This window comes from Epinephelus lanceolatus, chromosome 21, assembly GCF_041903045.1.
Source record: "Epinephelus lanceolatus isolate andai-2023 chromosome 21, ASM4190304v1, whole genome shotgun sequence".
In the NCBI taxonomy this organism is placed as follows: Eukaryota; Metazoa; Chordata; class Actinopteri; order Perciformes; family Serranidae; genus Epinephelus; species Epinephelus lanceolatus.
In genome coordinates this window covers 18763436-18784079 of record NC_135754.1, presented here as the reverse complement: position 1 = coordinate 18784079, position 20644 = coordinate 18763436, and the positions used below count along the sequence as shown (strand labels likewise).

At 40.2% G+C, this 20644-nt stretch overlaps 2 protein-coding genes across 2 annotated transcripts in view; one reads left to right on the top strand and one right to left on the bottom strand.

The window, feature by feature from the left end:
* Positions 1 to 1456: 1456 nt before the first annotated feature.
* Positions 1457 to 7455, bottom strand: aldoab (aldolase a, fructose-bisphosphate, b). Its single transcript, XM_033612249.2, has 7 exons — positions 7300 to 7455; positions 5892 to 6010; positions 5295 to 5561; positions 5037 to 5197; positions 2349 to 2607; positions 2021 to 2220; positions 1457 to 1901 (listed from the first exon to the last, which is right to left on the bottom strand). The coding sequence occupies exons 2-7, from the start codon at positions 6001 to 6003 to the stop codon at positions 1809 to 1811; spliced, it is 1092 nt and encodes a 363-aa protein (XP_033468140.1). The 5' UTR covers positions 6004 to 6010; positions 7300 to 7455; the 3' UTR covers positions 1457 to 1808.
* Positions 7456 to 10701: 3246 nt separating this feature from the next.
* LOC117246717 (integrin alpha-M-like) overlaps positions 10702 to 20644 on the top strand; it is a 30287-nt gene continuing 20344 nt past the window's right edge. The window contains exons 1-7 of the mRNA XM_033610651.2: positions 10702 to 10997; positions 15142 to 15244; positions 15395 to 15492; positions 17115 to 17185; positions 17329 to 17446; positions 18850 to 18974; positions 19179 to 19327. Coding sequence (XP_033466542.2) covers positions 10961 to 10997; positions 15142 to 15244; positions 15395 to 15492; positions 17115 to 17185; positions 17329 to 17446; positions 18850 to 18974; positions 19179 to 19327 — 701 coding nt within the window. The 5' untranslated portion in view covers positions 10702 to 10960. The remainder of the gene's footprint in view (positions 10998 to 15141; positions 15245 to 15394; positions 15493 to 17114; positions 17186 to 17328; positions 17447 to 18849; positions 18975 to 19178; positions 19328 to 20644) is intronic.

Sequence of the window (20644 nt, the reverse complement as noted above, 5' to 3'; positions counted from 1 at the left end):
GTTGCAGAACGGTGCATTGCAAGCAGTTGCATGTCTCAGCTCATTGCAAATCTCTGGTCTGAACTGGGCTTTAGGGCCAAACATGTCCAACCCAATATTTGTTAAGGAAGGGTCTATTGACAGACAATGTGCTGGTAGGCTGGCCATATTTTGGCCACTCAGTGAAGCTATAAGCCATCTGCAAGTTATGACTTGGTGGATGATGATGCTCACTTTTCTCTTTCCACCAGTTATCCAAATGCCAGCAGAATAAACAGCCATGCCCTTAAAGAGACAAACTTAATTGTGGATCTGATCAAGGTTTTTTTGTGATGAGTAAAGCTCTAATGATGTTTGCCAGCAAAAATCAGTAATGTTTGAAAGCTACACTGACTCTCATGTTCTACAAAGACTCAAAAAAAAGTAAAGCAACATGTTATGGGACCAGTATAAACCATATACTGCACTTGTGATCATTTCATGTCATTTTGTAGTAATTTTGTGTCCCTTTTTGGTCATTTTCTGTGTCTTTGTAGTAATTTTGGGTCTCTTTGTGGTCATTTTCTGTTTTTCCTATGCATTTATGTCTTGTTGTGGTCAAGTTCTGTCTCTTGTAGTCATTATGTGTCTCTTTGTAGTCATTTTGTGTCTCTTTGTTATTTTGTGTCTCTGTAGTCATTTTATGTGTCTTTGTAGTCATTTTGTGTCTTTTTGTTGTTATTTTGTGTCTTTGTAGTCATTTCCTGTCTTTTTGTTGTTATTTTGTGTCTCTTTGTTGTTATTTTGTGTCTCTGTAGTCATTTTATGTCTCTGTGGTCATTTTGTGTCTTTTTGTTGTTATTTTGTGTCTTTGTAGTCATTTTCTGTCTTTTTGTTGTTATTTTGTGTCTCTTTGTAGTCATTATGTGTCTCTTCGTAGTCATTATGTGTCTTTGTAGTCATTATGTGTCTCTTTGTAGTCATTATGTGTCTTTGTAGTCATTTTGTGTCTCTTCATAGTCATTATGTGTCTCTTCGTAGTCATTATGTGTCTTTGTAGTCATTATGTGTCTCTTTGTAGTCATTTTGTGTCTCTTCGTAGTCATTATGTGTCTCTTCATAGTCATTATGTGTCACTTTGTAATCATTATGTGTCTCTTCGTAGTCATTATGTGTCTCTTTGTAGTCATTATGTGTCTTTGTAGTCATTATGTGTCTCTTTGTAATCATTGTGTCTCTTCATAGTCATTATGTGTCTCTTTGTAGTCATTATGTGTCTTTGTAATCATTATGTGTCTCTTCGTAGTCATTATGTGTCTCTTCGTAGTTATTATGTGTGTCTTTGTAGTCATTATGTGTCTCTTTGTAATCATTATGTGTCTCTTCGTAGTCATTATGTGTCGCTTTGTAATCATTATGTGTCTTTGTAGTCATTTGTTAGCTTTGCAGATATACAATAATGTTCTACAAAGACGCAAAAAGGAAGTAAAGCAACATGTTAGGGTAAAGACTTTATTCCATGGTACCAGTATAAAACATATACTGCACTTGATGGAATCAGACCAAGGAACAAAATAGTACAAGTCATGTAAAAAGAGTGTGGGAATCTTCACCTGAAAAAAAGTTTTTAAAAATAAAAGGTAAGGGAATGGAGGCAGAACATTTTTTTCCGAATCTCCTTGCTGTACCAACAACACAAGTGGAAGTTTCCCCCCCTTCACTTTCTACCAATATGCTATTGAAGGGCTGTTGTTCAGTAGCAGTTTCATAGGTGGAGCCAACGAGGATGTTTCCATGGTGACGTAATGTGGTGGGGAGAAGGTGGAAAGTGAAACGGTGAGTGTCCATGCTTAATAAGCGTGGTTGGCCACAAACAGTGACTCTCCGCCAGCAGTGCTGCCTCCAGCAGACACATATTTGCCCATGCAGGCCTGGCTGTTAGCCTGTAAGAGATAAAACGACAGCATTACTGAATGCACAATACAGTGCTTACAGTTCATATTGTTCTCTATCGCAGCATATGGGTAAAAAAAGAAACATTTCTATTTATATTCACACGTACCAGAGCTCTCTTGATGAACTCATCCTGGCATGCCTTTCCATTCTCCTTCTTGCCGGCCCATGCTTTGAGGGCAGAGGCCTGCAGGGCACGGCCATATGAGAAGGTCAGGGCCCAGGGCCTGTGCAGAGGGCACTGGTTCATGGCGTTCAGATTGATAGAGGCTTCCTCCTCACTCTGGCCACCAGACAGGAAAGTAATGCCTGTACAGGAAGAGCATGAGAGTTTAGCAATGCATTCCTGTAGACATGTGAGTGAATACCGTACAGAATTGTGTCTGTAAAGTTTGCAAATGTGTGCATGTCAAGAGTATTGTGCACATCCAGCTCACCAGGGACTGCAGGGGGCACAGTGCGGCGCAGGGCAGTCACAGTGGCCATGGCAATCTCCTGGTTGCTGAACTTGTGTGAGGAGGAGTGTCCGGGGGTAACCATGTTGGGCTTGAGCAGGGTGCCCTCCAGGTAGACATGGTGGTCGGACAGTGCCTTGTAGACGGCAGCCAAGACCTTCTCAGTGACGTACTGGCAGCGCTTCAGGTCATGGTCACCATCAGGGAGGATCTCAGGCTCCACAATGGGGACAATGCCGTGCTGAGGACAGCGGAGAGTCAAAGTGACTGTGTTAGCATGACAGGAAGCAAACTGATAGTAAGAAAGAAATAAGAACTGCAGTGGGGACAAACTGTGAGTGTTATGTATGAGTTTCTTATTGTTTCTGTGGTTTCTAAACCTGGTCCAGATTTGAAGAGGTTTTATTAAGTTTATGTTCATTAAATCACAGCAGGACTTAATAAATCAACACTTTATAAATTCCGGAGACCATCTTGACCAGAAGTAAAACAGCTACTTTCATTTCTTAATTTACTGTAAAAATAGATAAATGTAAAATATTTGATTTTTTGATATAAAGAGTCCTAATGGAATTTTAAATCACCTTGAATTATTATCTGCAACATACTGAAATTGTTGTGCAAGTATCATATCTTTATAGGTAACATATCTTTCAACAGTGCAGAAACATTTACATTAAATTGCTTCAGAGGTTTTGTAAGTTCACACTGTTTTGATAACTTATCAGCTCCACCCAATGACCCACACGGGAAGTCAGTGTCATGGTGGCAACATTAAATATAGGCCACACAAAACTAAGTTCATGACACATCAAGTGCAACTGAAGGTTTTGAGGCCACTGAAAAATCCACCAGTCTCTCGTGTCTCTTTTTTTCCCCCTCATTTTTTAATTGCTTTGTTCTTTTTTTTTTGGTCTGTGATTGTTTTGCCCCTTTTGTAGTAATTTTTCATCTTTTTGTAGTCATTTTATGTCTCTTTGTAGTCATTTTGTGTCTCTTTGTTGTTATTTTGTGTCTCTGTAGTCATTTTATGTGTCTTTGTAGTCATTTTCTGTCTGTAGTCATTTCTGTCTTTTTGTTTTCATTTTGTGTGTCTTTGTAGTCATTTTGTGTCTGTAGTCATTTTGTGTCTCTTTGTAGTCATTTTATGTGTCTTTGTAGTCATTTTGTGTCTGTAGTCATTTTGTGTCTCTGTAGTCATTTTATGTGTCTTTGTAGTCATTTTGTGTCTTTGTAGTCATTTTATGTCTTTCTGTGGTCATTTTCTGTCTTTTTGTTTTCATTTTGTGTCTCTTTGTAGTCATTTTATGTGTCTTTGTAGTCATTTTCTGTCCGTTTGTTGTCATTTTGTGTCTCTTTGAAGTAATTTTATGTCTCTTTGTGCTCATTTTCTGTCTTTCTGTTTTCATTTTGTGTCTCTTTGTAGTCATTTTATGTGTCTTTGTAGTCATTTTATGTGTCTTTGTAGTCATTTTGTGTCTCTTTGAAGTCATTTTGTGTCTCTTTGAAGTCATTTTGTGTCTTTCTGTGGTCATTTTCTGTCTTTTTGTTTTCATTTTGTGTCTCTTTGTAGTCATTTTATGTGTCTTTGTAGTCATTTTCTGTCCGTTTGTTGTCATTTTGTGTCTCTTTGAAGTAATTTTATGTCTCTTTGTGCTCATTTTCTGTCTTTCTGTTTTCATTTTGTGTCTCTTTGTAGTCATTTTATGTGTCTTTGTAGTCATTTTATGTGTCTTTGTAGTCATTTTGTGTCTCTTTGAAGTCATTTTGTGTCTCTTTGAAGTCATTTTGTGTCTCTTTGTAGTCATTTTATGTGTCTTTGTGGTCATTTTATGTCATTTTGTAGTCATTATGTGTCTCTTTGTCGTCATTAGTTTCTCTTTGTGTTCATTTTGTATCCCTTTGTGGTTATTTTGTGTCTCTTTTTGGTTATTTTCTCTTTTTGAAGTCAATTTGTGTCTCTATGTAGCCATTTTATGTCCTTTTGTGTCTTGTTGTAGTTATTTTCTGTCCTTCTGTAGTCAACTGTGTCTACTTGTGGGTCATTTTCTGTCATTTTGTAGTTGTTCATGTCTCTTTGTAGTCATTTTGCATCTCTTTCTAGTTATTTTCTGTCTTTTGTAGTCATTCTATGCCTCTTTGTGTCTATATTGAGTCTCCCCCTGGTCAGTATGTGTCTGAGTGACATTTTGCAGGTGGAGGCCACTGTCATTTTCGGCTCCCCCCAGCCCCCCTCCTCCCCAGTGGCACCCTAGGCAGCTGCATATGCGGCCTACAGGAAGATCCACCATTGTATACTTAGATTAAATACTTACCTGCTGTATTCTACTGCCCGTACGTTTTAACTACACACTGCTGATTTATGCCTTTTATTATTCTACTTCTTTTCTTATCCTGACTGTTCAATGTATTGAGCCTGTTTTTATTTTATGTTACTGTATTTTATTATTATCACTATCATTCTCAATTTCTATTTCCCTTTTTAATCGACTGTTTTTATTGTTTTAAATTGTGTCCTGTTGCTTTTAATGTCTCTGTAAAGCACTTTGAATTACCTTGTGTTGAATTGTGCTATACAAATAAACTTGCCTTGCCTTGCCTAGATCCGTCCTTGCCATGAAGCTTATAAGGTTATGTGGAAATATGTTCGTGCTCTGTCCTTTGTCTTACCATCTGGCAGATGCTGGCATAGCGGGCCAGGACATTGGCGTTCTCAATGATGGCCAGTCTTGAGGGAGTGGTGGGGGTGATCTTCAGCACACAGCGCCACTTGGCAAAGTCAGCACCATCCTTCTTGTACTGGGCGCAGCGCTCATACAGTCCATCGAGACCTGTGAAAAACGGAGAGGACACATAAGTGAGTATAAATTAGACACAGGGATTAAGAGATTTTGACTCCCTTTGTGTCTTAATCTGTTCTTCGCTCACCCTGGGTGGTTGTCTCGCCGTTGGTTCCGGCCAGGGGGACAACACCTTTGTCGACCTTGATGCCCACCACCATGCCTCTCTCTTTAAGGTACTGGGGGAAGGGCTTGCCATCGTCGGTCTTCTGGTACATGGTCTCATGGAAGAGGATGACGCCACCAATGCAAGGGCTGATGCGGTCATCAGCGGTGAAGAGGAGCTGGCGGTACAGCCTCCTGTTCTCCTCAGTGTTCTCAGCATTGATGCTCTGGAAGCGCTTGGCAACGCTGCCTGGAGGTTGTGGAGACATAAGGTAGATGAAAGCTGGATCAATCTGTGGACTTCTGCGGTGTGTATGTTTGAGTATTGGCAGACATTTGCAGAAAAGTGTCTCTTCAGTTCTGAAACAATGTACATAGTCATAAACTAACTGTGTTCATGATTATCTTTAACAGATTTCGAATAACTTCCTTATCACGTCCACACATGCCAGCTATGTTGCGACATTTATAGACTGCTGGCAGAAAGTTCACTGAGTCAATCTGTAACTCTTGGCTGTCCAAAATGACTAATTGAGGATTTTTAAAACTCTAAAAAGTATGTTGTCTTAAAATTCCTTACCAGTGGACTCATCTGCGGCGAGGATTCCCTTGCCGGGAGCGACGATCCTCTGAGCAATATCACTGAGCTCCTTCTTCTGCTCAGGAGTGAGGAAGGGGTATGCGTGAGGCATCCTGACTCTAGGAGGAAGCCAAAGGATAAGGTAATTAGGAAATATAAAATACAAAATAGAATATAAAAATATTTCATTTGGCAAGACACAGAGCTAAAATTAGGCAGAACTCTAAGTTGAAAAGTTCAACAGAATTCAAGCTGCAAAGATTGACATTTGGGACTGTGGTTTCTCTTGTAGATGTGTGAGAAAGTGCGAAACATTTGATTGACTGCAGGAAGTGGTGAAACAAGAGTCTAACTACGTGGTTGCGCGTTTTAAAGTCTGTCTCCTGTCATTTTAAAAGTCAGGCCAGCTGGCATCCCGACCGTGTGACTATACAGTTGTTACAGCCAAAACTGTCTCAGTGCCATATGGCACTTTATGTGCTGAGATTACACACTACTCCTCAGGCACAACACGCAGTCGCACAGGGGATCCAGTGTCAGAGAGCCCTCCGCCCTCCTCTGCCCCGCCCTTCACTTATCTGACCACCCTTGAAAGAAAAAAAAAAAAAAAAGACAAGCACGCAGATGACGGATTCCATTTTCTAGCCTCTTATCCCTGACCTTTCCCTTCCCCTTCCCTCCCCATTCCTCCCTCCATGCTCTCCTATCTCATACCTCCTCTACACACACCCCCTTCACTTCCCCCTGTCTGTGCCTCCTCTATCAACTGGCAGGACTAAATATACACAGTGGACAGTGTAAAGCACTATAGCTCAGCAAGAAGCCATTTCATAAAAGAGAATCGTGCAGCTTTGCACTGCTTTGTTCAGAAGGCATGCAATCTACAGGAACATTACAAACCACACAGCCTGGGCAAATATGGACATTTTTAAATAGCAGCTTACCCAGACTAGTGAGTCACAACCAACCCCACAAAAAACATGCAGTGGAAACTTTTCATCAGATTAACAGGAATGTGGCAACAACCAGTGATGCACTCAAGACACATGAGTTCAACTGCTCAGTAAGGACAATTAGTTGGTCATGTAACAAAGCTATATGTTAAAATACATGATGCAGAGATAGAGCAGTGAATGTGTTACAAAAGAGATACTACAGTCTGTTTCAGTGGTTAGTTGTCAAGAGTTAAATAAGAGGCCCTGTGTGTGTCTGTGGGTTAAATGTGACACACAGATAGCTCTACTTTTCAAGTAACCACAAAGTTGCATGAGCTAGAACATTTGGTGAAACGTAACATCTCTAGCATGTGGTAAAGGTCTGCACAAGAATGCACAACAGGCAGCACAAGAAAGCCAATTATTGCAATGCAGTCATCTCATAGATGTAGTGAAATTTCCTGTTCTTTTACCTTTGAGGTGAGGAGGAGAGCTGAGAGAGAAGAGAGAGGGAGGGAGAAGATCCGGCCTTCGTCTGCGACACCCCTTCCAGCCCGCTGGCCCTTGTATTTATCCTCCCATTGTGACCCCTCACATTTTAGCTTCCCAGCTATAAAAAGAACTGGACGCAACCAGAGATGGCTTGTGACATTCAGAGAGACTGGGGCTGGAGTAACATGGTGGTGAGCAGCTAGTGAAAGGGCAAAGAGTGTTTCAGTGAATGGCAGGGAAAGCGACAGAGTCAGGATCAGTTAGAGTGGAAAGAGTAGGGGAGAGACGAGTAGAAATATCACGTGAAGGTATAGCATGACTAGGCAGGCAGATGGGGAGGGGGAAATATTATAAAAAGTATTTTTTTTAAAATGACATTGGGGAATTATTCTCATTTGGATGCGTTCCCTACATTGTCCTCTGCACCCTGTGCATTCTGGTTTGGGGCATTTTTAAGATTGTTTGTTGCATACATAAATAATTTCATGCACTATTCAAGTGCAGCATGATCAAAATTTGCTGTCTCAAACTGAGAGGAGCATCTCAGCACACAAAGGTCATTCAAAAGGGTATATGGAGGAAGATTACTTATATGCAGTGTGCACTTATAGCACACACAGACACACATGCACACTCACACGGAGGCTTAAAGAGCATGTGACAACATCACTAACCTGCCCGTAGAAATCAGATCCAGACACAGCAACTTGGTGCGATGATCCTTGACCTTTTTGTGACCTTTCTCGATGGTCTGTACTCGTCAGAAAAGGGTCAGCAGGTGAGCTTAATGGCAAAGGTTCGTATCTGTTTCATTTTCTCACTCGTGTAGGTTGCCAGAAAGCACAAGTCAGATGCACCAATGAGACGAGCAGAGCACTGGGCTTTGTGTATCACTGACAATCGAGAAAACGCTTTATTTGTGGTGAGAGGTGGCAGGAAAAGAAGGGTCATTTCCTGTACAGAGGTCGTGGGCTGAAACAGATAACATGCAAAGTTGCAGAAAAGGCACAGACTAAGCAGGGTCACTTGGCTTATCATCAAAAAGCAGATGGGGTTCAGAAAATATGAGGGTTTTTTTTGATGAAGTCATGAACAAAGTCATGCTGAATATTTCATTTTATTCTCTGTCACACACAGAGGAAGACAGCAGTGATGCTCTTGCTATTCATGACATAATTAAACAAACTCTATATCCAATCAGACCAATTTTAACCGGCCCTCGGCTTGACTTTCAAAATATACCATATGTGGCCCTTTACACAATAATGGTTAATCGAGCAAGATCACTTTACATTTTAACCCTTCACCTCACAATGATAGGACTGTCATACAGTTTGTAGGCAGGCATCACATAGTAATAGTTCATTAAAAGATAAAAGTGGTTGCATTTGTCTCACTTTTTTTTTTTTTTTTTAACCCATTTGATGCGAGAATCAGTTGGCCCCCAGGTACTTTCACCTTGTTTTATCTGGGCCCCATTCAAAAAAGTTTGGACACCCCTGCCTTAGACAGTGAAATAACCATAGCACCTGCAATCATTTTTCTATTTCAAAAATCATATATAAACGGACAACAGCAAGTCAGAATGCCTCAACCAAAATTCAGGGACCGCTAAAAGGAAAAGTCAGAGTACAGAGAGAACACGACAATGAAAGGAGCAGAGAGGCGATGTACACATGTGAGGAAGTAGCAAGTACTAGAGGCAGAGCTGAAGGCGAGAAGTGAGGCAGACTATTGTTAGCAAACAAAACCTAAAGCTACAGTGAAGACAGAAGTATCATATTAGAGGACCTGAGGCACCCATTGGTACCAACCATGTTAAGCTATCTTGTCAGAGACGGGGCCAAATAAAGCTTCAAATTTAAACTAAATTTTGATGAGAGTAAAAGGAACATTGTCTTGAAATTACATAACTTGTGCTTGACTGGAAAACTGAGAGTTGACAACTGTATACTCTTTACACTATTTTAGTTCAGCACACAATTTGACCACTATATGATTAAAGTAGCATCAAGATTAAATGAATAAATGAAGAAAAAGTATTAGGCCTATTTGCTCACTCATGATTTGCTCATATGATTTAAGATGATGCAGTCATTTCTTCAATCAGTATTTGATTTGGTTTTTCTCTAATCATTCATTGGAAGGCATTTTTTCAGCCCAGGACACACATGCGAGTACCTCTGCTTTTTAAAATTAAAGGTCTTAACACAGAGTAGATACTAAATACACAGAGAAATATGATTTACTGGATTATAAACACAGGACACAATTTTGTGTTTGGGTCCCGCTGATCCCAAATAGCTAGGAGAAATCAAAAATGTGTACCAAACAAAAGCTCATGTTAATTAAGGTTAGTTAGTTAGTCACCACAATAAAATATTGGTATTGTCTTTTTCTGCAAACCAAAGATAGGTTAACTCGTTTCATACTGATCATATCAACATTTCTAAAGGGATGTAGTTTATATGTATATGAGGTGAGATTCTTATCACTAAGAGGAGAGAAACCTGGATGGTGTGACACCTAGTAGGTGAGACACTTGCTTAGCAACAGACCACTGTTAGGTGAGTATTTTTAACCCTAACCAAGTGGCCTTTGTGCTTAAACCTAAGCCTGCATTAACCACAGCGGTGTCACGACATAAAAATGAACGCAGAAATGTCAACGTTCAACATATCTGCTCCATATGAAACCTACAAATGTAACATATTTGTGATTTGAGGAAATGTACAATACAAACATTTCTTCTGGCGATGGGGTTGACTCCTCTACAAGCTGGTGGTGCCTGCCTCTTATCAACTGGTACACAGGCTCATAAATGGGATGAGACAGAGCAGAGGAAGTCAAGCAAAAAGGAGAAATGGACCTTTTCTATTTTTAGTTTTCTTTTCATGAGACAGCACATTTAAACAGTGCTTTCATGTGTGTTCAGTTACCTATGGTGAAGTTGGGCCAGATAATGAATTCAAATGTATTTTTGATATGAAATTGAGCTTCCTCTTTCCCCAGTCGGTCTGGGAAGGAGACGAGAGACATCAACAATACTGCCAAGGAAAAAAGGAACCATTTTAATATGTCAAGGAAAGCAAGCAGTTTGTGCCTTAACGCACACAGCTGAATGCTCAAGAGGCCTGTTTGTTGCTGCTGCTGTGGATACGGTCACAACTTTGAAGTGATGAAATAATGAGCCCAATTCAGCCCAATGAGAACACTTTCATGAAAAAAAAAACACAACCAGTATCTAACAGGCACTTCCTTTTTTTTCTGCAAGGAATTCAGCACCATACCTACCAAGAACTGTGAGTTGTTTTATTTCATTATTGATCGTTATAATTTTTTTTTTAAACAGACAACAAACAATTAAACAACACCTATGCTTTGTGCACCCAAGCGACAACAGCTCAAATAAAACAGAAAGTGTTGCAACTCCTCCTACATAAGAGTTCCTCTAACTGGCTGCCTTAGCACTGAGCCGTCACCTTTTGATTTCTGCATTTTGCTTTCGACAACCCCCTCCTTGACAGTTTCTGTTGTGGAAATAGTTAAGTGGGTCGCCAGAAAGCACAAAAGTTGCCAAATACAAGCGTATGAGCTCAGAGGATACATCACCCTTGTAGTACTTTTCATGGGAGTAACACAATGGACTGGATAATTATTACTGCAGTATTCTTGTCAGGTAAGAAAATTTAAACCTCCTGTTTTTGCCTCTTTATTAATATTTGTGCCAGCAGTAAAAATAAGATCCTGTCATTCCATTTAATGACATTTTCTGACTTATTTGTGTTCCTATAATGGCATCCTGGAAGCATACTATTATCAGTTATTACACCAGGTCTCAAAAATTATTAACTGTCATAACAATATGTACAAAAATTAAGATGATCAATGCCACATTTGTATTTCATCCTCTGTGAATTAAACTATCTGTGTCATCAACATTATGGCTTTGTACAATTACAATTACATTACAAGTATAGTGCAAAAAAAAAAAAAAAAATTGAGTCAGACTTATGTCAGATGATTTTTGACCTTCTAAACCTGCCATATTGTCACTGCATCTGTTACTGTAATGCCATTAAAAGTTTGCACAGAGTGGATGTTTGCAAGAATTGTTTCACTGCAACAAATAGATCACACCTGAAATAGTCCAATTAGGTGTATGACAGACTTAAAAATAAACACATGACATTTTGTCAGGGCCCTGCACGCACCAAATTTGGTCAACATTGGCCTCAATTCAAAATGGCGCAAAGGTGGGTGTGACTGACAGACTTTTATCGAGGCATGAAATCCAACACAAATGAATTTTTGCTTCTCAGTCTCACGGTTTAACACCTCTCACCACTCACCACTCACCTCAAACTAAATGCTAGTTCCTTGTCTTGTGGCCACCTGTGTAACTGAATGTGAGATCCTAAATTATAATCCATCACTGTGTTCATTCATTATGTATATCTGCTTAGTGAGTGCTGGGTTACAGGGTGACTGGAGGCGTTGGTCACTCTAGACAGGTCAACAGTCTAACATCCTAAATCGTTATTATGCATTAATTAAAACTTACCATAAACAGCCTGCAATGGATGCGACTCAACTCTACATAGGTGTGTTTACCAACTCACATCCTATTCATCTCTGACACTTGTTCTCAGCAGGTGGTGAGAACTGCAGCCACCTTAGTGATATTATCTGCTGCTGGTGGTTTAGTTTATTTCAGAATGTATTTAGTGACGCACAATCAAGAAATGGAGACACTTCCCCACCTAAAGCTCTACTAGCCATGAGAAAAAGGAGAACCTGAGCGTGTTAGTCTATATATATATATATATAAATATATATATACATACAGGGTACCAAAATTCAGGAATATCTACCGGAAGTGTCAGGCCAGTGTCAGCCTGCGGTTCAACAGATCTAATAAGAGGAAGCTGTTATCTGCTCCCACCTCTTGTAACTTTGAGGAACTATGAGGAAACATTTTTTTCAAGCAAGTCAGTGTTTGTGTCTCACTGACCATTTTTAGAAAATCTCTATGGCCAAAAAAGGGAAAAAAAAAAAGGAAGGAAGGCTTTAAGGAAGAAAATCACTCATCGTCAGAAAACCCCACGCAAATTTCTGCTGTAAAAATTCCATGTCTCTCCTCCTTATCCTTCCGCCTCTAATGTCATTTGCCAGAATCTACCACAGCGCACTGAAAACAACCAGTCAGAGCCGAGAAGTCTCTAACGCAGCTGTCAGTTATATCAATCACTGCATGTGGACTGCAGTTAAACTGTCAAACTAGGCAAAACTGATCAATTATGAATCACGATTCTGTCACTGCATTGTATATTTCTCACCTCAAATGTTCTCAGAAACAAATTTTAGTGTACTGTTTAGTTATTAAATGAGAAAGTTGGTGACCCAGCTGCCATGCTGGAAACAGTTGACCAAAGTACCAACAAGCACCGCCCACCAGTCGGAGTAAACTTTATCATTTTACAGCTAACAGTACACCATAATATGTTGAAAACATTTGAGGTGAGAAATAGGCAATGCAGTAATCATGATTCATATTCAATCAGTGCTGCCTAGTTTGACTGTTTGACCGCGGTTCATGAGCAGCAATTGACATGATTGACCAACCCGGTCTCACTCAGAACTAATCAAATACTGACACTTGATCACAAGCATTCGGCATCAAATATCAACGCCCAGAGGTACCCTTCAGCAGCCTGTTTTTGTGCGTGGTTTTTTTTTTGGCTTTTGCCTTTAATTAATTGGGCAGTTTAAGCACATGTAGCAACAGGCTAGAATCAAGCCTGCGGCCACTGCGGCAAGAACATGGCCTTGGCAGCATTTTTTGTCATTCTGAGCATCTCCTGTAGTTTAAAGAGCAAGAGAGTCAGCATAGTGTGAGTGGGAGGTGGTGGATGGGTCAGTGGGAGAGATGGGATGGGAGAGGTCACCGTTGACTGAAACAAAAAGTAAATCGAGTCATTTTAATACCATCATAGTGTGCCTGTGCCATAGACTGTAAAAATAATGACTTCACCCAGTGGTTTATAGACTCCCATTCTGAAGCCTCAAGTTTGGCATTTCAGCCGTCACCATCTTGATTTTTTGAGCCCACTCACTCCGAAGTCATCAAAATCCAGGGCTTGGGCAGTGACTTGCGGCGTCAGACACTGACAAAAAAGGCCATCCCTTAACATTGGCATGATATGCAATTAACTATAACGGCGCCTGGTGGCGTCAGGGGGAAACACAGCAGGACAAGGATGAAAGTTAAGGTGGCGAAAGTCCAAGTAGGGCAGCCAAGATGGGTGGTGGATGGATCTAACAAACACCAACTTTCACCAAGGAGAGTGGTGTTCATGTCCCATAAGACTCTAAAGCCAAACTGCTTTTTCCCCCCCAAAACGTAACCACGTGCATTTGTTGTTGAAGGAGAAAAAACAATAATTTGCAGTGTTGTACCAATGTGGTGCTTTTATTTTGAAAGAGACTGTATGTAAACGTTAAATTTCCTGAGGAAACTGAAGTGTATCTTGAAAGAAGACAATGCATGTAATCAATCAATCAATCAATCAATCAATTATATTTATAAAGCCCAATATCACAAATCACAATTTGCCTCACAGGGCTTTACAGCATAAGACATCCCTCTGTCCTTTGGACCCTCGCAGCAGATAAGGAAAAACTCCCCCAAAAAAACCTTTAACGGGGAAAAAATGGTAGAAACCTCAGGAAGAGCAACTGAGGAGGGATCCCTCTTCCAGGACGGACAGACGTACAATAGATGTCATACAGAAGAGATCAACATGATAAATTAACAGTAATCTGTATGACACAATGAGACATAAAGAGAGACAGAGATAGGCAGAACTTGACAGTGTCCCAGAACGTCAACAACCAAAGCACCCAGGGTGCCTTGCATGTTGTATGTGGATGTGGAAAGTCCATGACCAAGCACGTCAACATGTGTACAAGGTCAGAGTGAGAATGTGTTGGTTTTTTGGAGCCAGAGGTGATCATATTTGGCCGAGAGGTTGGACATTAGCTATAGAGACTAAAAATGTTTGTTGTACCAGGCTGTAAACATGTTGAATTCTGCTGTAAACATGGGGGTCTATGGGGACCGAATAGCTTCTGGAGTTAGCCTTAAGTTTCCATTCGAGGAACTGCAGTTTTTGGTACTTCCGTGTTTGCGTCATTGTTCAGCCCTGGAGGCTGCGATTGGCTAGTATGTGTAGCATGCTATGCTACTGAAGTATGTCACGTGATGGTACATTACATTGGTAAGAAATGTAGTTAATTTAGGTCAAACCATGATGCTTTTTTCTAAACCTCGTTTTTGTTGCCTAATCCTATGGAAGTGAACCTAAAAATGAACTGTTTTGTCAATGCTGGAAGTATATTTTGTAAAGAGACTGTATGCATACAACAAGCAGAAACTGTACCTTTGCTGCCAAAACTGAAGTTTATTTTGAAAAGACACAAAGCATGAAACAAGTGTAAATTGGCACGCCCAGCTCAACTGGTCATTATTATGTCATTATTAATATCACTAATTGTTAAGGGCCTTTATGTTTAGAATTTGAAAATTTCTAGTTTTAGCGCCCCCTTGTGGTATTATCATAAAAGATGCTGTGGCAGACATTAATTCACAGCACTAGACCCTTTGAATTAACTAAGAGCAGCACATAGAGAATACATTTTCCAACAAAATCAAACACGTGTCATGTAGAATCATTTTAAAGTTGCAATAACAGTCTGCACAGAGTGGGGTTAAATCAGATGATCAGATTAAAATAGTGGGGTTTTTCTTCTTCATTCCTCAGTGTTAAAAACCACACTTGGTTTCAATATCGATCCCAAGGCTTGGAAGGTCTTGTCTAACCCCGCTGAAGGATTTGGATACCAGGTGGTGCAGAGACCATCCAGGTAAGTCAAAGCATGGATGTTTGAACATTTTCAGTCATGTGTGTCTCACTCTAATATCTGATAAAGCACGTAGCATTTATTGTCATGTAGGAAATAAAATGTGTGTCTCATTTGGCTCTTTTCTATATTTGTCTGGTTGTATTTCGTCAGCTTGCTGGTCAGTGCTCCTCTTTACCAGTATTCACAAGACGGAAGGGGACAGATATATGCATGCTCCACCGACAGCTGCCGTGAAATACCAGTTTCATGTAAGCAATTTCTCATTTCCAAATGCTTCATATACATTAAACTAAACAAGTAATAATTCTGATAACCAGTCATCATTGAAAGAAATTACAAGCATGAGGGGCTTGGTTAAGAACTTCTTAAGACCAATGTTCAAGAAGATCTTATGTGGACTACCTTATAGATTTAGTTTCAGGATAATTCTAGAAAAGATACTGAGATAGCTTTTCTCAAAGTATCTTTTGTGTGTTGACTTTAGTAGTTAACAGATGAAGTAAAGCAAGAACAAGTATTTGTTGTTGTTCCCACTACAATTACGTTTGTTTCTGCATATTTTAAGGGTATTTTCACACTTGGTCCTTACCAGCCCTCTAAGCAGTGACTCAGCATTTTTTGCGTATATGTGAACATGCCGAAAGAACTGGTTGGCTTCAAGTCTGCAGTGTGGTTTGCTTAATCTGTGCACTGTGAACACAAGGCGCTCCAGGTTCGCTTTGCTCTTTGCCATTGTATTCAGCCCTCTAGACCACATGCTGTTGCACTGGGACGCTTGGAAAAACAGACGAAACCACATTGGCTTATTTCGTCTGTTTGTTCAGGCAGGATGCAGGACGAGGAGTAGGTTGGTCCACAGAAGATACTGCATGTCTCCAGATGTGGAATGTAGAATACAGTCTACAGCACAGAAATGCTAAGGTTCTCCTCTTATTTTAAGTTCATCTGAAAGTATGGGGCGTCATTACCGCACTGCACTGACACACTGAAGTAAAAACAAAATTATGTGGGCTATAGTGTGAACAGAGAGAGAACTGAGGCCCCATCGTGCTGACGTTGACCAGAAAGAGAACTGAGTCCTCTTTCAAATGAACTGACAATATGAACACAAAAAGGCCTGAGTCCCTTTTCTGTTGGTCCACTTCTTGGACCAACAGTAAACACAGTTTGTCGCTGCATCTACAAATGCAAGTCTAGACTCTACCATGCAGAGTGAAGGCTATATCAACAGCATCCAGAAACACTGCCAACTTCTCTGAACCTGAGCTCATCTGAGATGGCCTGACACAAAGTGGAACAGTGTGCTGTGGTCTGACGAGTCCACATTTCAAATTGTTTTTGGAAGTCATGGACATCTTGTCCTCTGGAATAAAGAGGAAAAGAGCTGTCTAAGTTGTTACCAGCTCAAAATTCAAAGCCAGCATCTGTGATGGTATGGAGGTTTGTTAGTGCTCATGGCATCATGGGTAACCTGCACATTTGTGAAGGCAACGTGAATACAGAAAGGAACATACAGGTTTTGGAGCATCATATGCTGCCATCCAGACGGCGTCTTTTTTAGGGATGTCCCCGCTCATTACAGCAGGACAAGGCTGAGCCTCATTCTCCATGTGCTACAACAGCCCGGCTTCATAGAAAAAGAGTGCAGATACTAGACCGGCCTGCCTGCAGTCCAGACCTTATGCTTTACACAGCGTCCCAACTTTTTTGGAATTGGAGTTATAGTCATCAGACAACATAAGGAAGTATAAAGAGGTATATTACTGGCGGGAGCTTGTTTGTAGTGGTCACTGAGACTGTTGTTGTGTTGCTATCACAAATTGTCTTGAATCAGTTTTTTGAACCTGACTGACAAATGTTTTCACCGCAGTGCCAGATTTTGCCGTAAACATGTCTCTTGGTTTGACAATGATAAGCAATCCCTCGACACAGAACACCGTGGTGAGCCATTAAACTGCAAATATTCACAATTCACTTCAACTTTTCTTTGTCTTTCTGGTGAAATCTCTTTCTTGCTGCCTTACATCAAACACACAGTAAAGACAGCAACATATTATTTACTGATCAGGACTGTCTCGTTTCAGGCATGTGGTCCAACCATCCCAATGGACTGCAAAAGTATCACCATGTACAGTGGTGCGTGCTTGCAGATAGACAGTTCGAACAGAATGATAGGTGGTCTTATACCTTCTTATAATAAAGGTAACACACACACACACACACACACACACACACACACACTCTTTTCTTGAGTGGTGAGCCTTTAATTCATCCCTCTTCATATAAACAGCTAACTGGACCATTTTAAAGCATTTTGGAACAAAAATCTTAGGCTAGTAGTTCTCAAAGTTTCGATGACTGAGTCATGATGATGTCCAAGTTTGATGTCGTAATGCAAACATGTGAGGCCCCATTGCAGCTAACTATGACTTAGACCCTTTCCTGCAGCACAGAGCAGGCGAACTTTAACATCTTTCATACTGGGGACTGAGGACACTAATCATTTCAAACGCATGACGACATTTAACAGACCACTTGTATGAATATCTCTCTTGGTTTGAAGTGAAAAACAGATTGCTGTGCTCACTGTTGGTTTTCCTTAGGAATGTCATAACAACATGAGAAAGAAAAAACATGAATATCTGTATTTGAAATGGGTGCAGGAGGGTATGGGGCGAGTTTAGCTCGCTAGTAGTTCTGAAGTAGGTCATCATGGAATGATCTTGTGTCTTCGCGAAAAGGTAGCTGGTTTTTCGGACCACCATTACAGATATTAACTCAATCATCAAGAGATAGACAGCGGAGTCAGAGGGACTTGAGGTGGCTCCAGCCTCCCTTCTCTCTCACACACACACTCACACACAGTACCTTATTGGAGTCTGGTCATCATGACTCAATGCGTCACAGCTGACTCACGAGACATCATGTGCAGTAACGCAACATGAAGGAAACAGCATGGACATATTCATGAACAATCTGCGTTAACCATGCACTCCCACACTTTTACACCAACTACCTCAGCTTTGACTTATATGTTATTTATAAGCAACCCGACTTATATCATCCATACTAGTCACTTGTTGTTTTTTTGCATCTTCCTGTTGTGTAGTTTTATATTTGCACTATATTTGATTTCATATTTGCTATACATTTGGTTTTCTGCTAATGTTATTTTAGTCCATGTACATTGCACTCTTTTTATCTGCAGCCCTTCGGCTTTGTATTGCAACTGCCGCACAGCAATTTCACATGGGATAAATAAAGATCTTATCATATCTTATCTTATCTTGTCTTATGTCATTCAAAGAAGCAAATGCAAATACTGAGACAAAAAAGTTTATAGTTTAGTTTACAGTTTGTATTCTACAGGTATAATTTAACACAATGCCGCCGTCATATGATCAGCTTGCACCTCCTACAACGAAATAGTTATATATAAATAATACTACGTGTTGTGGTCTCTCAAATGATGCAGGTACACTGGAAGAGTGCAAGGGGACGTTGTATTACATTTTCTGTGTTCTGTTTGCTGCATTTTTGGGACGTGAAATGTGTGAAAAAAATGCTTGAACTAACTTATAAGTGGCTTGAAATCTCTTTGACAGAGTGCCGATCAGCAGACATTGCGTTCCTGTTGGACGGTTCAGGCAGCGTATCCAGACAGGATTTTTACACAATGAAGACTTTCGTGAAAAATCTGGTCCGCTCACTCCTGCCATTAGATACAAAGGTAATGTTATGTTTACACTGCCAGTTTGTTCATAGCACAGACTCTGAGAACTCATTTCTGGTGCAATGTTGACTGAAAGGGCTAATTTCACAATCCTTTATCATGTGACAGTTACATTTACAAATTTAAGAGTTGATGTTTAAATCACTAACAGACTGTTGAATTTGACTGTGCTGCATTTTTCTTTTTCTCCTATTTTTGCAGTTTGCTATTGCCCAGTTCTCCGAAGATCCCCGAGTAGAATATTACTTTGATGATTTTTCCTCTGGAGCTAAATCATGGCAACAAAAAGTTGATGACATTCAGCAACTACGGTCAACAACTTACACAGCTAAAGCCATCAAGTTTGTGGTGTAAGTGCTGTCATCCTGCTGACATGAAGAAGTTCTTAGGAATTCCTTATTTAAGTTAAATGCCAAAATGTACTGCATCTGTCAAAACGGGGCAAGGTGAATTTTAGTGAATTTTTCTGCATTAAGTTTTGCCTTTTCTCTATCACTTTATGATGTGAACATCTTTAACTGTATCTAAAAAAGTGCCCTACTACTTTCATGTATTTGTTGGAGTTGACAAATGCACGTTCTAGCAACCAAAAAAACCCCAAACAAAAACACTATTTATTGATTAAGATTACAGATTTCACTGGGTTTGAACATTGTTGGAAACATTTAGGATAATGTAATGTAATGACACCATACCATACCATACCATACCATACCAATTTATTTATATAGCACATTTAAAACAACAGAGCTGAGACCAAAGTGCTTTACAAGTAAAAGAAAAAACAGGTAACAACGCACAATCACAACTCATAAATAAAAAAAGACAAACACAGCGTCACATGAAGAACACCAATCACTCAGGCTGTGCTTGAAAAAGCCAAAGAATAAAAATGTGTCTTGAGGCGTGATTTAAACAACTGCAGAGTGGGGGCTTGCCTAACATGCAGAGGCAGCTCGTTCCAAAGTTTTGGAGCTGCCACTGTGAAAGCCCGATTTCCCCTGAGCTTCAGTCTGGATTTAGGGACAGCTAGGAGAAGCTGATCGGAGGACCTGAGGGACCTTGGAGGGACATAGGGTTGCAGCAGGTTGTAGAGGTAGATGGGTGCCAAGCCGTTAAGGCACTTGAAAGCAAACAGCAGAATTTTGAAATCAATCCTATGGCGCACAGGAAGCCAATGGAGGGAGGCAAGTACGGGACTAATGTGCTCTTGCTTACGTTTACCAGTTAGCAGATGAGCAGCGGCGTTCTGGACTAACTGTAAGCGAGAGATGGAGGCCTGAACGTGATAGAAAAGATTTAACCTTGGACAGCCTCCTGAGCTGGAAGAAGCTCTTTCGCACTACATCATTTACAGTATCTGTTTGTCCATCTTATAAGTAGTATATAAGTAGAAGTATATATCATGAGTTTAGTCGTGTTTGGACATTTTAATGTGGAAATGTTACATATCATATCCTTAAAGCAGCTATATGTAGAAGCATTTTGGCTTCTCAAAAGCTTCATTTCTTAGTATCATCAAGGTCTTAGGACTTTTCTGAACAAGTTTGAGGTGGGTCTGATTAACCTGCTAGAAGGAGGACATTAAAATATAAATGTTGTTATTTCCTGTTGCAAGTAAGGGGCACTATGAATAGGATTCAAACTTCCTCTGTTGAGGTGTTTAG

Excerpts from the sequence above, each read along its gene's own strand:
- aldoab (XM_033612249.2), bottom strand. The coding sequence starts at position 6,003 with ATGCCTCACGCATACCCCTTCCTCACTCCTGAGCAGAAGAAGGAGCTC. Across the intron at positions 5,198-5,294 it reads CGGCGAGACAACCACCCAGG|GTCTCGATGGACTGTATGAG; the intron begins GTGAGCGAAGAA and ends CGTTTTTCACAG. Across the intron at positions 1,902-2,020 it reads AGTTCATCAAGAGAGCTCTG|GCTAACAGCCAGGCCTGCAT; the intron begins GTACGTGTGAAT and ends TATCTCTTACAG.